The 17,590-nt window shown below is 37.4% G+C and overlaps 1 protein-coding gene across 8 annotated transcripts in view; it reads left to right on the top strand.

Annotated features, from left to right (window-relative positions):
• CTNNA2 (catenin alpha 2) overlaps positions 1–17,590 on the top strand; it is a 1,136,606-nt gene that overhangs the window by 1,045,667 nt on the left and 73,349 nt on the right. For all 8 annotated transcript variants that reach the window (XR_007130146.1, XM_047745913.1, XM_047745910.1 and 5 more), the window contains one exon: positions 378–559. Coding sequence is in view for 7 of the 8 variants with exons in the window: in XM_047745913.1 (XP_047601869.1) it covers positions 378–559 (182 nt within the window). In the remaining variant the exon portion in view is untranslated. The remainder of the gene's footprint in view (positions 1–377; positions 560–17,590) is intronic.

The raw sequence follows: 17,590 nt of genomic DNA, 5'->3' as shown, positions 1-17,590 counted from the left end.
AACAGATTTCAGTGTTGAAAGAGGTATATTCTTTCATCTGGTAGAAGTTTCCTGAGACCAAACATAAAAATTGTCAAGAATAGATTCTTTTGAACAAACATATGTCATCAAAGTGACACAGAAGTTCTGTTACTGTCAGCGTGCACGCACCTTTTAGATCTCTGTATTTTCTGCGTATAGGAATAGGGACGGGGATTTGGGGGACCTTACCAGTCTGTGCTTTTACCTTCCTAGCAATGGAGAAACCGTACTTTCTGGAATGGTGGGGCAGCCTGTAAACCTTGTCAGGGTCTGGCTTTGCCATTAGCTGGAGGCAGAGTCAACCTACTGTGTTTACTTTGTCACCATTAGTCACACTGTTTCTGTAACCCACACAGGCCATCATGGCGCAACTACCGCAGGAGGAGAAGGCAAAAATAGCTGAGCAGGTGGAGATATTCCACCAAGAGAAAAGCAAGCTGGATGCCGAAGTGGCCAAGTGGGATGACAGCGGCAATGATATAATTGTGCTGGCCAAGCAGATGTGTATGATCATGATGGAAATGACAGACTTCACAAGGTGAGGCCCAGAGACAGAAAGATGATTTTCTCATTAAACCCAGAAGTGTAACAGTGTATATTAGCCTGTGAAAGCCTGCTAAAAAATTCAAATACTACATCAAAGCAAGGCAGTGGTATTATAAAATTTACATGTGTAAGTCAAAATGATCTGGATCTAATTCTTAGCAGATAGTCAAGGAGGACAGATTCATTTTTGTGATTATTATTGTTTTAATTATCTATCCAAAGTCAGTCATAAAATCTAACCCGTGGGGGTTGAGTGACTCATTTGTGTTCTGTGCTGTTTTGCAGTGTATTTAAGTACTGTTTTGAAGGTAAGGTGAATGATTTGTTCATATCCCTTTGGAAAAAAAGGATATCAATAAATAGGTGTGTGTGCATCTATACATGTAATAGTCCGAATGCTGGGTCATGATCTAGCATTAATTTCAACTCATGTTTTAAATTTACATATAAAGGATCAGCTTCAACAACCTGATTCTATAATTTTGACAGGGAAATTAAAAATTGTATAACTCTAATTCCCTTCTGCTCCAAGCACTGCTTTTAATAAATGAAGAGACCAGTCAGAATTTTGTCAGGAGACTTTTCTTCACCAGGGGTCATTGCTGTTTCTGCCACTGCAATTTTAATCTCCTCTTTAAAGGGAGGTGACATTTCTGCCCTTCCTACTACACAAAGGGCGAATCAAGGGGGAGCAAAGCTCAATGGAAAAAAAAAAAAAAAATCCCTGGATTTTGAAGCTGAATACCAGGTGATTTTGGACCAACCTCTTACTGTCTGTTTATTTTGCAAAATGGGGAAATAATGCTTTTCTTATCAACTTCACAGGAGAGTTTTACAATCTAAAGAGGTAATGCAGTTATAAATTGTGTTGCTATACCAATGTAACCTATCACTTTGCAGTAATTTTTTTGCCCCCTTGGAGACACAAATACACATGAGCAGAAATGTTTTAATGATTAAACATGATATTGGTTAATAAAACTATGTAATATATATGGCAGTGTCAAAATACCACCTTATAGGTGACAATATTTTTAATGATTATTGAATGTTGCTAATAAGAGAAAGCTACAATTGATTTTAGGCTATAATAAAATATAGAATATCTCTGCTTCATCCCCTTTACCCTTTGCCTCTGGCCAATATATACTAATGACATTGCTGTGCCCTTTCTCTAAATATTTTTAAATTGTTTTTGACTTCGGTGGAATTACTTTAGTGTTATGAGGGTGACCTTTGAGACTTTTAAATGTCATTGTATTCATTAGAAGTTCAAATTCATACATTTGGTTAGTTTTTCTTTGCTTCACAGATTTATTTCACACACAAAAAATAATAGTAGGAAAAAACAGTCTGAGCCATTATTTAAGTCTGAATTTACTACGGATCAGTCTATCCTGGCAGCCTCAGTCACTGCTTTTCTAGGCCTGTGATGACTTACTTTGCTTGCTTTCAACATTGTATTGGTATTTTATCTGATGAATATTATGCAACCCATGAATAACATCACTTGAACAAATAATCTCATCAGTTTTAAGTGACTAATGAGTCTAGTCAAGTTGCTGGTTTAGATCAGAAGAACGTTTTATAATGCTCCATATTATAGATAACTGTGGTCAAGGAAGAGCAATAGATTTGAGGGGGTCTTGTTAGATGATGTTAAATAAGATGGACTTTCTATTAGTCAAAGTACAGTTTGAAAAGTGAAAAGAAGACCACTTCAATTTCCTAGGGATTTCATATAATCACTTTATGCTGATTTGAGTAATGAAATGTCTGGAATGCTACTGGTTATCATTTTTCCCACTGCCTGATGAGTAGTTTCTCAACTCTTTTGTGAGGGCAAAGGGAGGAGCATGGTAATTAATGATGAGAAAAAGAGAAGGGGGCGTGCATTGAGAAATAGAACACGGGAGGCTGAGCTTTGGCTGCTGCCTCCATCTGCAGAGCCTCTCTCTTGGCAAAGAGAAAGCCGACAAACCTTTCTTTGGGTGGACTGTAACCTAAGTTCTGTGCACTTAACCATATGCATTATTATTATTATTGCCCTTGTATTTTTCTGCTTCAAGGAGGAATAATTTCAGCTGTACACCTCTAAGGAGCCCTAGGTACTATATTCTCTAAAGGAAAGGAGATAGATGGTTAGGAATTACTTGACTCTTCTCAAATCCTATGTTTAAATAGCATCTGGGGGCAAAAAATACCGTTGCATTTATTATCTTGTTGTTTCATTCTTATCAGTAGCTAACTCATTAATTTGATGCAGTAATCTCAGTGATATACACTCCATTATTATTAAAATTGGAGAGGTTCTGCCTCATTATTTGTGAAATAACTTCTTCATGGAGGATAAAACTAATTATGCCTCGTATCTCTTTCCTGTTCGGTTCTTGACTTCTGTCTCATGGGCAGTGGCAGAAGCACTGTCCTGCAGAGGTTGAATCCATATATCTGATGTCATTCTCAGTAAGAAATAGCATGTTCCAGTCTTCTGTCCCAATAACATAAGGTGTGCAGATGGCAGAAGCTCAGAAAAGAAACCCAAGTTTAATTGTATAGCAAGGAACAAAGTTGTCTTTTGAGACCAACTATAACTTCTGATCTGTAATTTAGGCTAACAAAAGTGACTGTCCGGGTTACAGTCAACTGTAAAATACTGAGCACTAGGCTCAAAAAACATGTAATCACCCCACTCTTCCCAAACTTCTTTTCTGCCTTGGTGTAGACACTCAGTACCTCAGCCTAGGTACTTTGGTCTTTCAGCACCACTTCTTGGCACTTTTCTGTTCATTCCAAGTCCCATCCGGCCATTAAAGGGCAACTGTCTGCCCCCATTACACCAAAACCCTCATGAGTTCTTCTGTTCATAGAAAAAAAATAAAAGTGTTGAGTTTGCTGTACATGCTTAACTTTAAAAAAATTTTTTGTTGAGGGGCGGCTGGGTGGCTCAGTGGGTTAAGCCGCTGCCTTCGGCTCAGGTCATGATCTCGGAGTCCTGGGATCGAGCCCCACATCGGGCTCTCTGCTCTCTCAGGGAACCTGCTTCCTCCTCTCTCTCTGCCTGCCTCTCTGCCTGCTTGTGATCTCTCTGTCAAATTAAAAAAAAAATTTTTTTTTGTTGAAATATAGTTGACACACATACTATATTAAAGTATACAACATTATGACTTGACAATTCCATATATGAGGTTATGCTCACCACAAGTGAGGCTATCATCTTTCACCATATGATGGTATTATGGTAGAACTGACTGTATTTCCTATACTATGCCTCTCACTCCCATTGTGTATTTATTCCATGACTGGAAGCTTGATTCTCCCTCTCTTCTTCACCCATTTTACCAGTATCCCCACCCCTCTCTGACAGCCATCACTTTATTCTCTGTGTTTATGGATCGCTCTGTGTGTGTGTGTGTATGTGTATGTATGTGTGTTTGTGTGTTGTAGATTCCACCTATAAGTGAAATCATAAGGTGTTGGTCTTTCTCTGAATTCACTTAGCATAATACCCTCAAGGTCCACCCATGTTCTAGCAAATGGCAAGATCTCCTTTTTTGTGGCTGAGTAGTACTTCTGTGCGTGCGTGCGTGCATGTGTGTGTGTGTGTGTGTGTGTGTGTGTGTGAGAGAGAGAGAGAGAGAGAGAGAGACATCTTTATTCATTCAACTATTGATGTACGCTTAGGTCACTTCCACATCTTAGCTATTGTATATAATGTTGCAATAAACATAGGCGTGCATATATCTTTTTGAATTAGTATTTTCATTTTCTTTGAGTAAATACCCAATAGGAAAATTACAGGACTATAGGGCATGTCTATTTTTTTAAGAAACCTTCATATTGTTTTCTGTAGTGGTTGCACCAATTTACATTCCTATTGACAGTACACATCCAAACCAACACTAGCTATTTCTAGTCTTTTTGATTCAAGCCATTTTGTTAAGTGTAAGGTTATATGTCACTGTGGTTTTGGTGTCCATTATTTGGATGATTAGTGGTATGGAGCATCTATTCATGTGTCTCTTGGCCATTTATATGTCTTTTAAAAATGTCTATTCAGGTCTTCTGCCCATTTTTGAATTGGATTGTTTTAGTGTTGAATTATATAAGTTCTTTATATATTTTGGATAGGAACTGCTTATATCATCTGCAAATACCTACTTCTGTTCAGCAGGTTGTCTTTTTGTTTTGCTGATGGCTTCCCTCACAAGTGCAAAGGTTTTTTGTTTCTTTGTTTTTTGCTTTTAGCATAGTCTCAGTAGTTGATGTTTGCATTTTTTTCTCTTGCCTCAGGGGACATATCTAGAAAAATGTTGCAAAGGCCAGCATCTGAGAAAATACCATCTGTGTTCTCTTTTAGGAGTTTTATGGTTTCAGATCTCACATTTATGTCTTTAATCCATTTTGAGTTTATTTTTGTGTATGGTATAAGAAAGTGGTCCAGTTTCATTGTTTTTGCACATAGCTATCCAGTTTTCCCAACAACATGTATTGAAGACAGTCTTTTCTCCAATATATTCCCCAATATATTCTTACCACCTTCATCATATTAATTGACCATACAAGCATAGGTTTATTTCTGGACCCTCTATTCTAATCATTTGATCTATAAATCCATTTTTATACCAATACCATACTGTTTAGGTTACTACAGCTTTGTAGTATAGCTCAAAATCTGTGTGACACCTCCAGCATTGTTTTTCTTTCTCAACATAGCTTTGGCTATTCAGGATCTTTACAGTTACATACAAATTTTAGAATTATTTGTTCCAGTTCTGTGAAAGTTAATATTGGTGTTTTGATTGTGATTGCATTGAATCTGAAGATTACTTTGGATAGTGTGGACATTTTAACAACATTAATCCTTCCAATCCATGAGTATGGTTTATTTTTCCATTTGTATGTGTCCTCATTAGTTTCTTTTATACCTTTCAAAGTACAGGTCTTTCAGAAACTTGGTTATGTTTACTTCCAGATATTTTATTCTTGGTGCAATTATACATGGAATTTTTTTTCTTAATGTCTTCTTCTGCTACTTCATTATTAGTGTGTAGAAATACAATAGTTCTCTGTATATTGATTTTGTATCCTGCAGCTTTGCTGAATTCATTTATTATATCTAGTAGTTTTTTGGTAGTCTTTAGTGTTTTCTGTGTATAGTATCATGTCATCTACAAATAAAGTTTTACTTCTTTCTTACCAATCTGGATGCTTTTTATTTCTTGTCTGATTGCTCTGACTATGAACTCCAGTACTATGTTGAATAAAAGAGAGTAGGTAACTTTGTCATGTTCCTGATCTTAGAATAAAAGCTCTGACTTTTTCACCATTGAGTATGAGGTTAGCTGTGAGTTTGTCATGTATGACCTTAATTACACTGAGATGTGTTTCTTCTAAACTGACTTTATTGACAGCCTTTTTCTTTCATCATGAACAGATGTTGAATTTTCTTATAGTTTTTCTGTATGTCTTGAAATAATCATGTGATTTCTATCTTCCATTTGGTTAATGTGATGTATAACACTGATTAATTTGCAAATATGAAACCATCCTTGCATCCCTGGAATAAATCCCACTTGATGGTAGTGAATGATCCATTTAATGTATTGTTCGATGTGGTTTGCTAATATTTGTTGAGGGTTTTTGCATGTGTGTTCATCAGGGATACTGGCCAATATCTTTTTTTCCTAAACCTATGGTATCTTTATCTGGTTTTGGTATCAGGATAATGCTGACCTTGTAGAATGTATTTGGAAGTTTTCCTTTCTCTTTTATTTTTGGAATAGTTTGCAGAGAACAAGTATTAATTCTTCTTTAAATGTTTGACAGAATTCACCTGTGAATCTGGTCCTGGACTTTTCTTTGTTGCAAGTTTTTTTTTTTTTTTAATTATTATAAATCCAATTTCATTATCATTCAGATTTTCTATGTCTTCCTGATTCAGTTTTGAAAGAGTGTATGTTTTCTAGGAACTTATCTCTCTTTTGTGCTATCCAATTTGTTGGCATATAATTTTTTGTAGTATGCTTTTAAAATCATTTGTGTATCTGTGGTGTCAGTTGCTACTTCTCCTTCTTCATTTCTGACTTTATTCATTTGGATCATCTCTCTTTTTCCCTCCAGTCTGGACAAAGTCTTACTGATTTTGTTTATCTTTTGAAGAAGCAGATCCTGGTTTCATTAATATTTTTCTATTATTTTTAGTTTCTTTTCATTTATTTCTTCTCTGATCTTTATTAATTCCTTTCTTCTACTAATTTTGAGCTTTGTTCTTCTTTTCTAGTTCCTTTAGGTTAGATTGTTTAAGGTTTATCTCATTTCTTGAGGTAGGCCTGTAGTGCTAAAAACTTACCTCTTAAAATTGATTTAGCTGCATTGGAAAGATTTTGGACTACTGCGTTTTCATTACCATTTGTCTCCATGTATTTTTTTAAATCTCCTTTTTGAATTTTTGACCCATTGGTTGTTTAGTAGCATGTTGTTTAGCCTTCATGTATTTGTGTTTTTGTTTGTTGTTATAATTGATTTCATTGTGGTTGGAAAAGATGCATGATATGATATCAATCTCAATAAATTTACTGAGACTTGTTTTATGACCTAACGTGATCTCCCTTAGAGAATGTCCCATATGCACTTGAAAAGAATGCGTGTTCTCTTGTTTTTAGATAGAATGTTTTGTAAACATCTGTTAGGGCCGTTTGGTGTAACTTGCTATTCCAAGACACTGTCTTCTTACTGATTTTCTGCCTGGGTGATCTATCCATTGATGTAACTGGGTGTTAAAGTCTCCTATCATTAGTGTATTACTGCCCATTTATTTTGCTATGTAATTAATATTTGCTTTATGTATTTAGGTATACACTTTGGTTGCATGGGTAATTATAATTTTTATACCTTCTTGTTTGTTCTCTTTATCATAAGGAATGCCTTTCTTTGTCTCTTGTTACACTCTTTGTTTTAAAAGTCTTTGTCTGATAGAAGTATTCCTATCACAGCTTTTCTTTACCTTCCATTTCCATGGAATACCTTGTTCCTTTACTTTCAGTATGAATGTGTTTTTAGATCTGAAGTGACTCTCTTGTAAGCAACATATAGATGGGCCTTGTTTTCTTATCCATAACATCACATTATATTTTGATTGGAACATGCATACCATTTATATTTAAAGTAGTTATTGATTGGTATGTACTTATTGCCATTTTGTTCATTGTTTTCTGTTTGTTTGGTTTTTATAGTTCCTTTTCCTTTCTTCTTGTTCTTTTTCCTTGTCATTGGTGACCTTGTATAGTGTCATGATTGTCTTTCTTTCTATTTTTTGTGTATCTCATCTAGGTTTTGTGTGTGGTTACCATGAGATTCATATATAACATCCTAAGTATGTAGCAGTCCATATTAAGTTGATGGTTACTTAAGTTGAAACACTTTCTGAACAACTTCATTTTTATTCCCCTCTCCACATTTTGTGTGTATGTTATCATATTTTACATTTTCTTTACTGTGGAAGTCCCCTTGACTAATTTTCTTTAATATTTTATTTTAATTCCACTTAGTTAACATACAGCGTTATATTAGTTTCAGGTATACAATATACTGATGCAACAATCCCATTCATCACCTGGTGCTCATCAAAATAAGTGTACTATTTAATTCCCATCACTGATTAAACCTATCCCCCCCCCACCTCCTTTCTGGTAACCATCAGTCTGATCTTTATAGTGAAGAGTCTAATTCTTGGTTTCTCTCTCTCTCTCTCTCCTTCTTTTGCCTTTGCTCATTTGTTTTGTTTCTTGCATAAACATAGGGGTGCATGTATCACTTTTGATTAGTGTTTTTCTATTCTTCGGGTAAATACCCAGTACTGTGTTGGATGCATCTTATAGTAGTTCAATTTTTAACTTTTTGAAAAACTCCTGTATCTTGCACAGTCACTGTATCAGTTTGCATTCCCACCAACAGTGCAAGAGGGTTCCCCTTTCTCTAAATCCTTGCCAACACCTTATTTTTTTTTTAAATTTTAGCCATTGTGACAGGTATGAGGTAATATCTCGTTGTAGTTTTGATTTGCATTTCTTTGATGAAGACAGAAGCATCATTTCATGTGTCTGTTGACCATCTGTATGGCTTCTTTGAAAAAAAAATGTTTACTGTTTGCCCATTTTTTATTTTTTTTTTATTTTTTAAAAAATATTTTATTTATTTATTTGACAGACAGAGACCACAAGTAGACAGAGAGGCAGGCAGAGAGAGAGAGGGAAGCAGGCTCCCTGCTGAGCAGAGAGCCCGATGCGGGACTCGATCCCAGGACCCTGAGATCATGACCTGAGCCGAAGGCAGCGGCTTAACCCGCTGAGCCACCCAGGCGCCCTGCCCATTTTTTAAATTGGATTATTTTTTTTTTGGGTGTTTAAGTTCTTAATATATTTTGGAAACTAACCATTTGTCAGGTATGTCATTTGTAAATATGTTCTCACATTCTCTGGGTTTCCATTTAGTTTTGCTGTTGGTTTCCTTTACTACGCAGAAACTTTTTATTTTGGTGAAGTCCCGATAGATTATTTTTGCTTTTATTTCCATTGCCTCAGGGGTCCTATCTAGAAAAATGTTGCTCAGATCAATATCAGAGAAGTTACTGCCTGTGTTCTCTTCCAGGGTTTTGATGGCGTCCTGTCTCACATTTAGGTCTTTAATCCATTTTGAATTAACTTTTGTGTATGGTGTTTTAAAGCAGTCCAGTTTCATTATTTTGCCTGTGGCTGTCCAGTTTTCCCAACACCATTTGTTGAAGAGACTGTCTTTTGCCCATTGTATATTCTTTTTGGCTTTGTAGAAGATTAATTGAGCATATAATTGTGGGTTTATTTCTGTTGAATTATGTCTATTTTTATGCCAGTACCATACTGTTTTGATTACTATAGTCTTGTAATACAACTTGAAGTCCAGAATTGTGATGCCTCCTGCATTGCCTTTCTCTTTCAAGGGTGCTTTGGCTATTTGGGGTCTTTTGTGGTTACATACAAAATTTAGGATTGTTCTAGAACTGTGAAAAATACTGTTAGTATTCTGATAGGCATTGCATTGAATGTGTAGATTGCTTTGGGTAGTATAGACATTTTAACAGTATTTTTTTTCTTCCAACCCATGAGCGTGGAATGTCTTTCTACTTCATTTTATTGTCTTCAATTTCTTTTATCAAAGTTTTATAGTTTTCAGAGTATAGACCTTCCACCTTTTTTTTTTTTTTAAATATTTTATTTATTTGACAGACAGAGATCACAGTAGGCAGAGAGGCAGGCAGAGAGAGATAGAGGAGGAAGCAGGCTCCCTGCTGAGCATAGAGCCCGATGTGGGGCTCGATCCCAGGACTCTGGGATCATGACCGGAGTCGAAGGCAGAGGCTTTAACCCACTGAGCCACCCAGGTGCCTCTAGACCTTCCACCTTTTTAATTAGGTTTATTCCTAGTTATCTTATTATTTTTTAAAATTATTTAATTTTTTTTTCAGTTTTCCAAAATTCATTGTTTATGCACCATACTCAGTGCTCCATGCAATAAGTGCCCTCCATAATACTCACCACCAGGCTCACCCAACCGCCCCCCCCCCCAAGGGTTTTGGATACCCTATAAAACCCTCAGTTTGTTTCTCAGAGTCCACAGTCTCTCATGGTTTGTCTCCCCCTCCAATTTCCCCCAACTCACTTCTCTCCATCTCCCAATATCCCGCATGTTATTCCTTATGTTCCACAAGTAAGTGAAACCATACGGTAATTGACTCTCTCTGCTTGACTTATTTTACTCCGCATAATCTCTTCCAGTCCGGTCCATGTTGATATAAAAGTTGAGTATTCAGCCTTTCTGATGGAGGCATAATACTCCATTGTATATGTGGACCATATCTTCTTTATCCATTTGTCCATTGAAGGGCATCTTGATTCTTTCCACAGTTTGACGAATGTGGCCATTGCTGCTATGAACATTAGGGTACAGATGACCCTTTTTTTCACTAAATCAGTATCTTTGCGGTAAATACCAAGTAATGCAATTGAGGGTCATTAGGGAAGCTCTATTTTTAATTTCCTAAGGAATCTCCCCACTGTTTTCCAAAGTGGCTGCACCAACTTGGATTCCCACCAAAAGTGTAAGAGGGTTTCCCCTTCCTCCACATCCTCTCCAACACTTGTTGCTTTACTGTCTTGTTGATTTTGGCCATTCTAACTGGTGTAAGGTGGTATCTCAATGTGGTTTTGATTTGAATCTCCCTGATGGCTAATGATAATGAACATTTTTTCATGTGTCTATTAGCCATTTGTATGTCTTCACTGGAGAAGTGTCTGTTCATGTCTTCTGCCCATTTTTTGACATGATTATCTGTTTTGTGTGTGTTGAGTTTGAGGAGTTCCTTATAGATCTTGGATATCAGCCTTTTGTCTGTAGTGTCATTTGTGAATATCTTCTCCCATTCTGTGGGTTGCCTCTTTGTTTTGTTGCCTGTTTCCTTTGCTGTGCAGAAGCTTTTGATCTTTATGACATCCCAAAAGTTCATTTTCACTTTTGTTTTCTTTGCCTTTGGAGACATGTCTTGAAAGAAGTTGCTGTGGCCAATGCTGCAGAGGTTACTGCCTATGTTCTCCTCTAGGATTTTGATAGATTCCTACCTCACATTGAGGTCTTTTGTCCATTTAGAGTTTATCTTTATGGTGTAAGAGAATGGTTGAGTTTCATTCTTCTATACATAGCTGTCCAAATTTCTCAGCACCATTTATTGCAGAGATTTGTCTTTTTTCCACTGGATATTTTTTTTCTGCTTTGTTGAAGATTATTTAACCAAAGAGTTGAGGTTCCATATCTGGGCTCTCTACTCTGTTCCACTGGTCTAATGTCTGTTTTTGTGCCAGTACCATGTGGTCTTGGTGATCACTGCTCTGTAGTAAATCTTCAAATCAGGCAATGTGATGTCCCCAGTTTTGTTTTTCTTTTTCAACATTTCCTTAGCAATTCAGGGTCTCTTCTGGTTCCATACAGATTTTAGGATTGTTTGTTCCAGCTCTTTGAAAAATGCCGGTGGAATTTTGATCAGGATGGCACTGAAAGTATAGATTGCTCTAGGCAGTATGAACATTTTAACAATGTTTATTCTTCCAATCCATGAGCGTGGAATGCTCTTCCATCTTTTTGTGTCTTTTCAATTTCTTTCATGAGAGTTCTGTGGTTTAAGTACAGATTCTTAACCTCTTTGCTTAGGTTTATTCCCAGGTATCTTATGGTTCTTGGTGCTATAGTAAATGGAATCAATTCTCTCCAGTTTCCCTTTCTATATTTTCATTGTTAGTGTATAAGAAAGCAACTGATTTCTATACATTGATTTTGTATTCTGCCACATTACTGAATTGCTGTATGAGTTCTAGTAGTTTGGGGGTGTAGTCTTTTGTGTTTTCCATATAAAGTATCATGTCATCTGCAAAGAGAGAGAGTTTGACTTCTTCATTGCCAGTTTGAACACCTTTTATTTCTTTTTGTTGTCTGAATGCTGTTGCTAGGAGTTCTAGTACCATGGAGAACAGCAGTGGTGAGAGTGGACATCCTTGTCATGTTCCTGATCTCAAAGGGAAGGCTGTCAGCTTTTCCCCATTGAGGATGATATTTGCTGTGGGTTGTTCATAGATAGATTTTATGAAGTTGAGGAATATTCCCTCTCTCCCTATATTTTGAATTTTTTAAATCAGGAACAGATGCTATATCTTGTCAGATGCTTTTTCTGCATCAATTGAGAGGACCATGTGGTTCTTCTCTTATTGATTTGTTCTGTCACATTGATTGATTTGCAAATGTTGAACCACCCTTGCATCCCATGGATAAATCCCACTTGGTCATGGTGGATAATCTTTTTAATGTACTGTTGGATCCTATTAGCTAGGATCTCGTTGAGAATCTTTGCATCCACATTCATCAGGAATATTGGTCTGAAATTCTCCTTTTTGGTGGGGTCTTTGCCTGGTTTGGGGATCAGGGTAATGGTGGCTTCATAAAAAGAGTCTAGAAGTTTCCCTTCTGTTTCTATTTTTTGAAACAGCTTCAGGAGAATAGGTTTTGTTTCTTCTTTGGATGTTTGGTAGAATTCTCCATGGAATCTGTCAGGTCCTGGACACTTGTTTTGGGGGGAGGTTTTTGATCACTGCTTCAATTTCGTTACTAGATATTGATCTACTCAGGTTGTCAATTTCTTCCTGATTCAGTTTTGGAAGTTTATAAGTTTCCAGGAATGTATCCATTTCATCTGGGTTGCTTAACTTATTGGCATATAATTGTTGATAATAATTTCTGATAATTGTTTCTATTTCCTTGGCATTAGTCGTGATCTCTCCCTTTTCATTCATAATTTTATTAATTTGGGTCCTCTCTCTTTTCTTTTGGATGAGTTTGGCCAGTGACTTATTGATCTTATTTATTCTTTCAAAAAACCAGCTTCTATTTTTATTGATGTGTTGTTCTACTGTATCTCTAGTTTCTATCTCATTGATCTCTGCTCTAATCTTGATGATTTCCCTTCTTGTGTGTGGGGTTGGCTTAATTTGTTGTTGATTCTCCAGTTCTTTAAGGTGTAAAGAGAGCTGGTATATTCTGTTTTTGTTTTTGTTTTTGTTTTTTTTTGAGTGAGGCTTGGATGGCTATGTATTTCCCCCTTAGTACCACCTTTGCTGTATCCCATAGGTTTTTGGATTGATGTGTCTTCATTCTCATTGGTTTCTATGAATTGTTTAAGTTCTTCTTTGGTTTCCTGATTGATCCAAACATTCTTGAGCTTATGGTCTTTAGCTTCCAAGTATTTTAATTTCTTCCAAACTTTTTCTTGTGGGTTGAGTTCTAGTTTCAAAGCGTTGTAGTCTGAGAATATGCAGGGAATAATCTTAATCTTTTGGTATCAATTGAGCCCTGATTTGTGACCCAGTATGTGGTCTATTCTGGAGAAAGTTCCATGTATGCTCGAGAAGAACAAGTATTCTGTTGTTTTCGGGTGGAATGTTCTGTATATATCTATGAGGTCCATCTGGTCCAATGTGTCATTCAATGCTCTTGTTTCTTTATTGATTTTCTGCTTGGCTGATCTGTCTATTACTGAGAGTGGCATCTTAAGATCCCCTGCTATTAATGTATTCATAGCAATATGACTCTTTATCTTGGTTAACTGTTGTCTTATGTAGTTGGCCGCTCCTGTATTGGGAGCATAAATATTTACAATTGTTAGATCTTCTTGGTGGATAGACCCTTTAAGAATGATGTAGTGTCTTTATCTCTGACTACAGTCTTTAGTTTAAAATCTAATTTATCTGATATGAGAATTGATACCCCAGCTTTCTTTTGAGGCCCATTGGCATGAAAGATGCTTCTCCATCCCTTCACTTTCAATCTGGATATATCTTTAGGTTTCAAATAGGTATCTTGTAGACAACATAGGGATGGGTCCTGTCTAGTCTGCAGACCTGTGCCATTTTATGGGAGCATTTAGGCCATTCACATTGAGAATGGTTATTGAAAGATATGTTTTTATTGACATCATGTTGCTTGTGAAGTCCTTGTTTCTATAGATTGTCTCTGTATAAATTTCTGTTCTATGTCATTCTTGGGCTCTTTCTTCTTTTTTTAGAAGCCCACTTAATATTTTGTGTAGTGCTGGCTTGGTGGCCACATATTCTTTTAAACCTTGCAGGTCTTGGAAGCTCTTTATCTCTCCATCCATTTTGAATGTCAACCTTGCTGGATAAAGTATTCTTGGCTGCATGTTCTTCTCATTTAGTGCCCTGAATATGTCTTGCCAGCCCCTTCTGGCTTACCAGATTTCTGTGGACAGGTCTGACATTATTCTGATGGACCTTCCTCTGTATGTAAGGAATCTCTTTCCCCTAGCTGCCCTCAGAAGCTCTTGTCTAAAATTATGATTTATCAATCTCATAATCAAGTGTCTCAAGGTCTTTCTAGATTTGTTGATCTTGGTGGGGAGTGTTCTTTCTACCCCTAGGGCATGAATGCTTGTTCCATTCCCCAGATTGGGAAAATTTTCATCCAGAATTTGTTCAACTATATCTTCTAGTCTTCTCTCTTTCTCCACTCCCTCAGGGATCCCAATAATTCTGACGTTGGAATGTTTCATGGTGTGATTTATTTCCCTAATTCTGTTTTCATGGCTTCTAAGCTGTTTCTTCCATGCCTCCTCCTGATCCTTTTTCTCTATCAGTTTGTCCTCTAGATCACTACTTCTTTCTTCTGCCTCAATTACCCTAGCTGTTAGAGTATTTAGATTAGATTGGATTTCATTGATAGCATTTTAAACTTCTTCCTGGATGGCTTTCACTTCTGCCCTTAGAAATTCTATGTTGTCACCAATGGTTTTCTCCAACCTAGCCATCACCTGGGTAATTGTTACCCTGAATTCCCTTTCTGACATACTGTTTATGTCCATATCCATTAGCTCTGATGGAGAGGGCATATCTCTGAACTTTTCCTCTGTTGGGTGTTCCTCCTCCTAGTCATTTGGTGAGGGGTGGTTGAGGGGATGTATAGCTAAATATATCAACCATGATCCAGGCAAGGTGCACCCTGGAACACTTCTGAGCAATTGGAAGTCACCACCAAAAAGAAAGAAAAAAAAGAAAGAGAGAGAGAGAAAGAAAGAAGACCCAGCGAGAATGGGCCCCAAAAGTAAGATTTATAAGGTATACAAACAAAAATGGACAAACAAAAGACCAACAATAATAGATGACAAGGAAAAAAAACAACCCAGCCAAAATGAACCCCAAGGATAAGATTTATATAATACCAGAACAAAAGCAAATACACAGATACACTGACAGAAAAAAATATGGGAAGGTGGTTATAAATCCTCAGTGTGGGTGAGGAAGGTTGTTCTGATTCTTCCTTGGTGTATCTTGATATCTTTGTTAAGGGACTCAACTTTCCAGAGATAAAGGGAGATTAAAACTGGTTTATATATAGGGGTAGTATTGATTAGGGAAAGAGGATTACTTTGAAGCTTATATCTATATATTTAAAAAAATAGAAAAGAAAAAGAAAAACACAGGTGTATGTATGAAAAAAGTTCAAGTTAAAAGGTTATTATGGAATATGTTATATTAAACCTTTAGTTGTAATGGTGTGTAGGTTAAAAAATTAAAAAGAACAAGAACAATGAGAATTAATTAAAAATGAAAGTTGTATCGGTGAAATATACAGGTTTTAGGGCAATACCAGGAACTTAGTATATTGTTTTCCCCTGATATTGGGGTTTTACAGTTTTATGGGGACTCTGTGGTGGTTGTCCTCTCATTCTTTTGGTTCTCGGGGAGGGGCTTGTCACATTGTTTTTCAGTCAGTCTTGCTTGTGTTGAGTCCTCTGTAGCCCTATCAAGGGGCTGGGCTCTGTGAAAACTGTTTTTTCAGGCTTTTGTTCTCTGTAGGTTTTTGTTCTTTGGGGGCTTTCTGTGACTTTTCAGAGGTTTAGTGGAAAGCAAACTGTACCCAGACCTCCATCTCAGAGAGAAGCCTCAGTCTGCTCCCCTCTGGGTCCAGAACACACAGACTCCCCCTCTGCAAACTCTGCTGAGCCATGCAACCTCCCACAGGCAGTGCATGTCCCCAGCCACCATCTCAGAGGTAGCCTGAAGCACCTGCTTGTCTCTGAACTCCTGTGCCACTAAAACCGTGAGTGATATTGGTCCAGGGAGGCCGCTTTGTGTGGCTGCCTTTGCTGAGACTGCTGTCGGGTGTCCAGACCTCACTGTGCTCAGGTTGCCACCGTGGGATCCCGACCAGAGATAGTGCTGAGTTCCTTCAGGCCTGCATTGGGAGAGTCCAGACCCTCGGCCCGTCTTAGAGACCACCACTAACACCCGCACAGAACTTTCTGGTATGGGGAGGGGAGTGGATTAGACCCCAGTCAGTCGCATAGTGCATGCAGACTGCAAAAGTTCTAGGAAGCGCAGGCTGGTGCCGTCACCAGACTCCCTCCTGCAGAGGCGGGAGTGTGCCCAGCCAACAGGTGGTGCAAGCTGCGCAACCCTGGGGGGCTCCGGACCAGGAACTGGAGGCTCTGCCACACTCTCTCTGGATTCTTCTTTCTGATTCGGATGCTTTTTATTTCTTTTTGTTGTCTGATTGCTGAGGCTAGGAGTTCTAGTACTGTGTTGAATAGCAGTGGTGATAATGGACATCCCTGCCGTGTTCCTGACGTTAGGGGGAAAGCTCTCAGTTTTTCCCCATTGAGAATGATATTCTCTATGGGTTTTTCATAGATGGCTTTGTCGATATTGAGGCATGTACCTTCTATCTCTACCCCGTGAAGAGTTTTGATCAAGAAAGGATGCTGTAAAAAAAAAAAAAAAAGAAAAAAAAAAAAAGAAAGGATGCTGTACTTTATCAAATGTTTTTTCAGCATCTATTGAGAGTATCCTATGATTCTTGTTCTTTCTTTTATTAATGTATTGTATCCCATTGATTGATTTGTGGATGTTGAACCAACCTTGTAGCCCAGGAATAGATCCCACTTGGTCATAGTGAATAATCCTTTAATGTACTGTTGGATCCTATTGGCTAGTATTTTGGTGAGAATTTTTGCATCTGTGTTCATCAAGGACATGGGTCTGTAATTCTCCTTTTTCGTGGGGTCTTTGTCTGGTTTTGGGATCAAGGTAATGCTGGCCTCATAAAATGAATTTGGAAGTTTTCCTTCTATTTTTTGGAACAGTTTCAGGAGAATAGGTATTAATTCTTCTTTAAATGGTTGGTAGAATTCCCCTGGGAAGTCCTCTGGGCCTAGGCTCTTGTTTTTGGGAGATTTTTGATGTCTGCTTCAATCTCCTTACTGGTGATGGGTCTATTCAGGTTTTCTGTGTCTTTCTGGTTCAGTTTTGGTAGTTTAGATGTCTCTAGGAATGCATCCATTTCTTCCAGATTGTCAAATTTGCTGGCGTATAGTTGCTCATAATATGTTCTTATAATTGTTTGTATTTCTTTGCTGTTGGTTGTGATCTCTCTT

The sequence above is a fragment of the Lutra lutra genome, chromosome 9, assembly GCF_902655055.1.
Source record: "Lutra lutra chromosome 9, mLutLut1.2, whole genome shotgun sequence".
NCBI classification, from domain to species: domain Eukaryota; kingdom Metazoa; phylum Chordata; class Mammalia; order Carnivora; family Mustelidae; genus Lutra; species Lutra lutra.
Note: the sequence above shows the minus strand (reverse complement) of the source record. Positions and strands in the feature narration are given on the sequence as shown.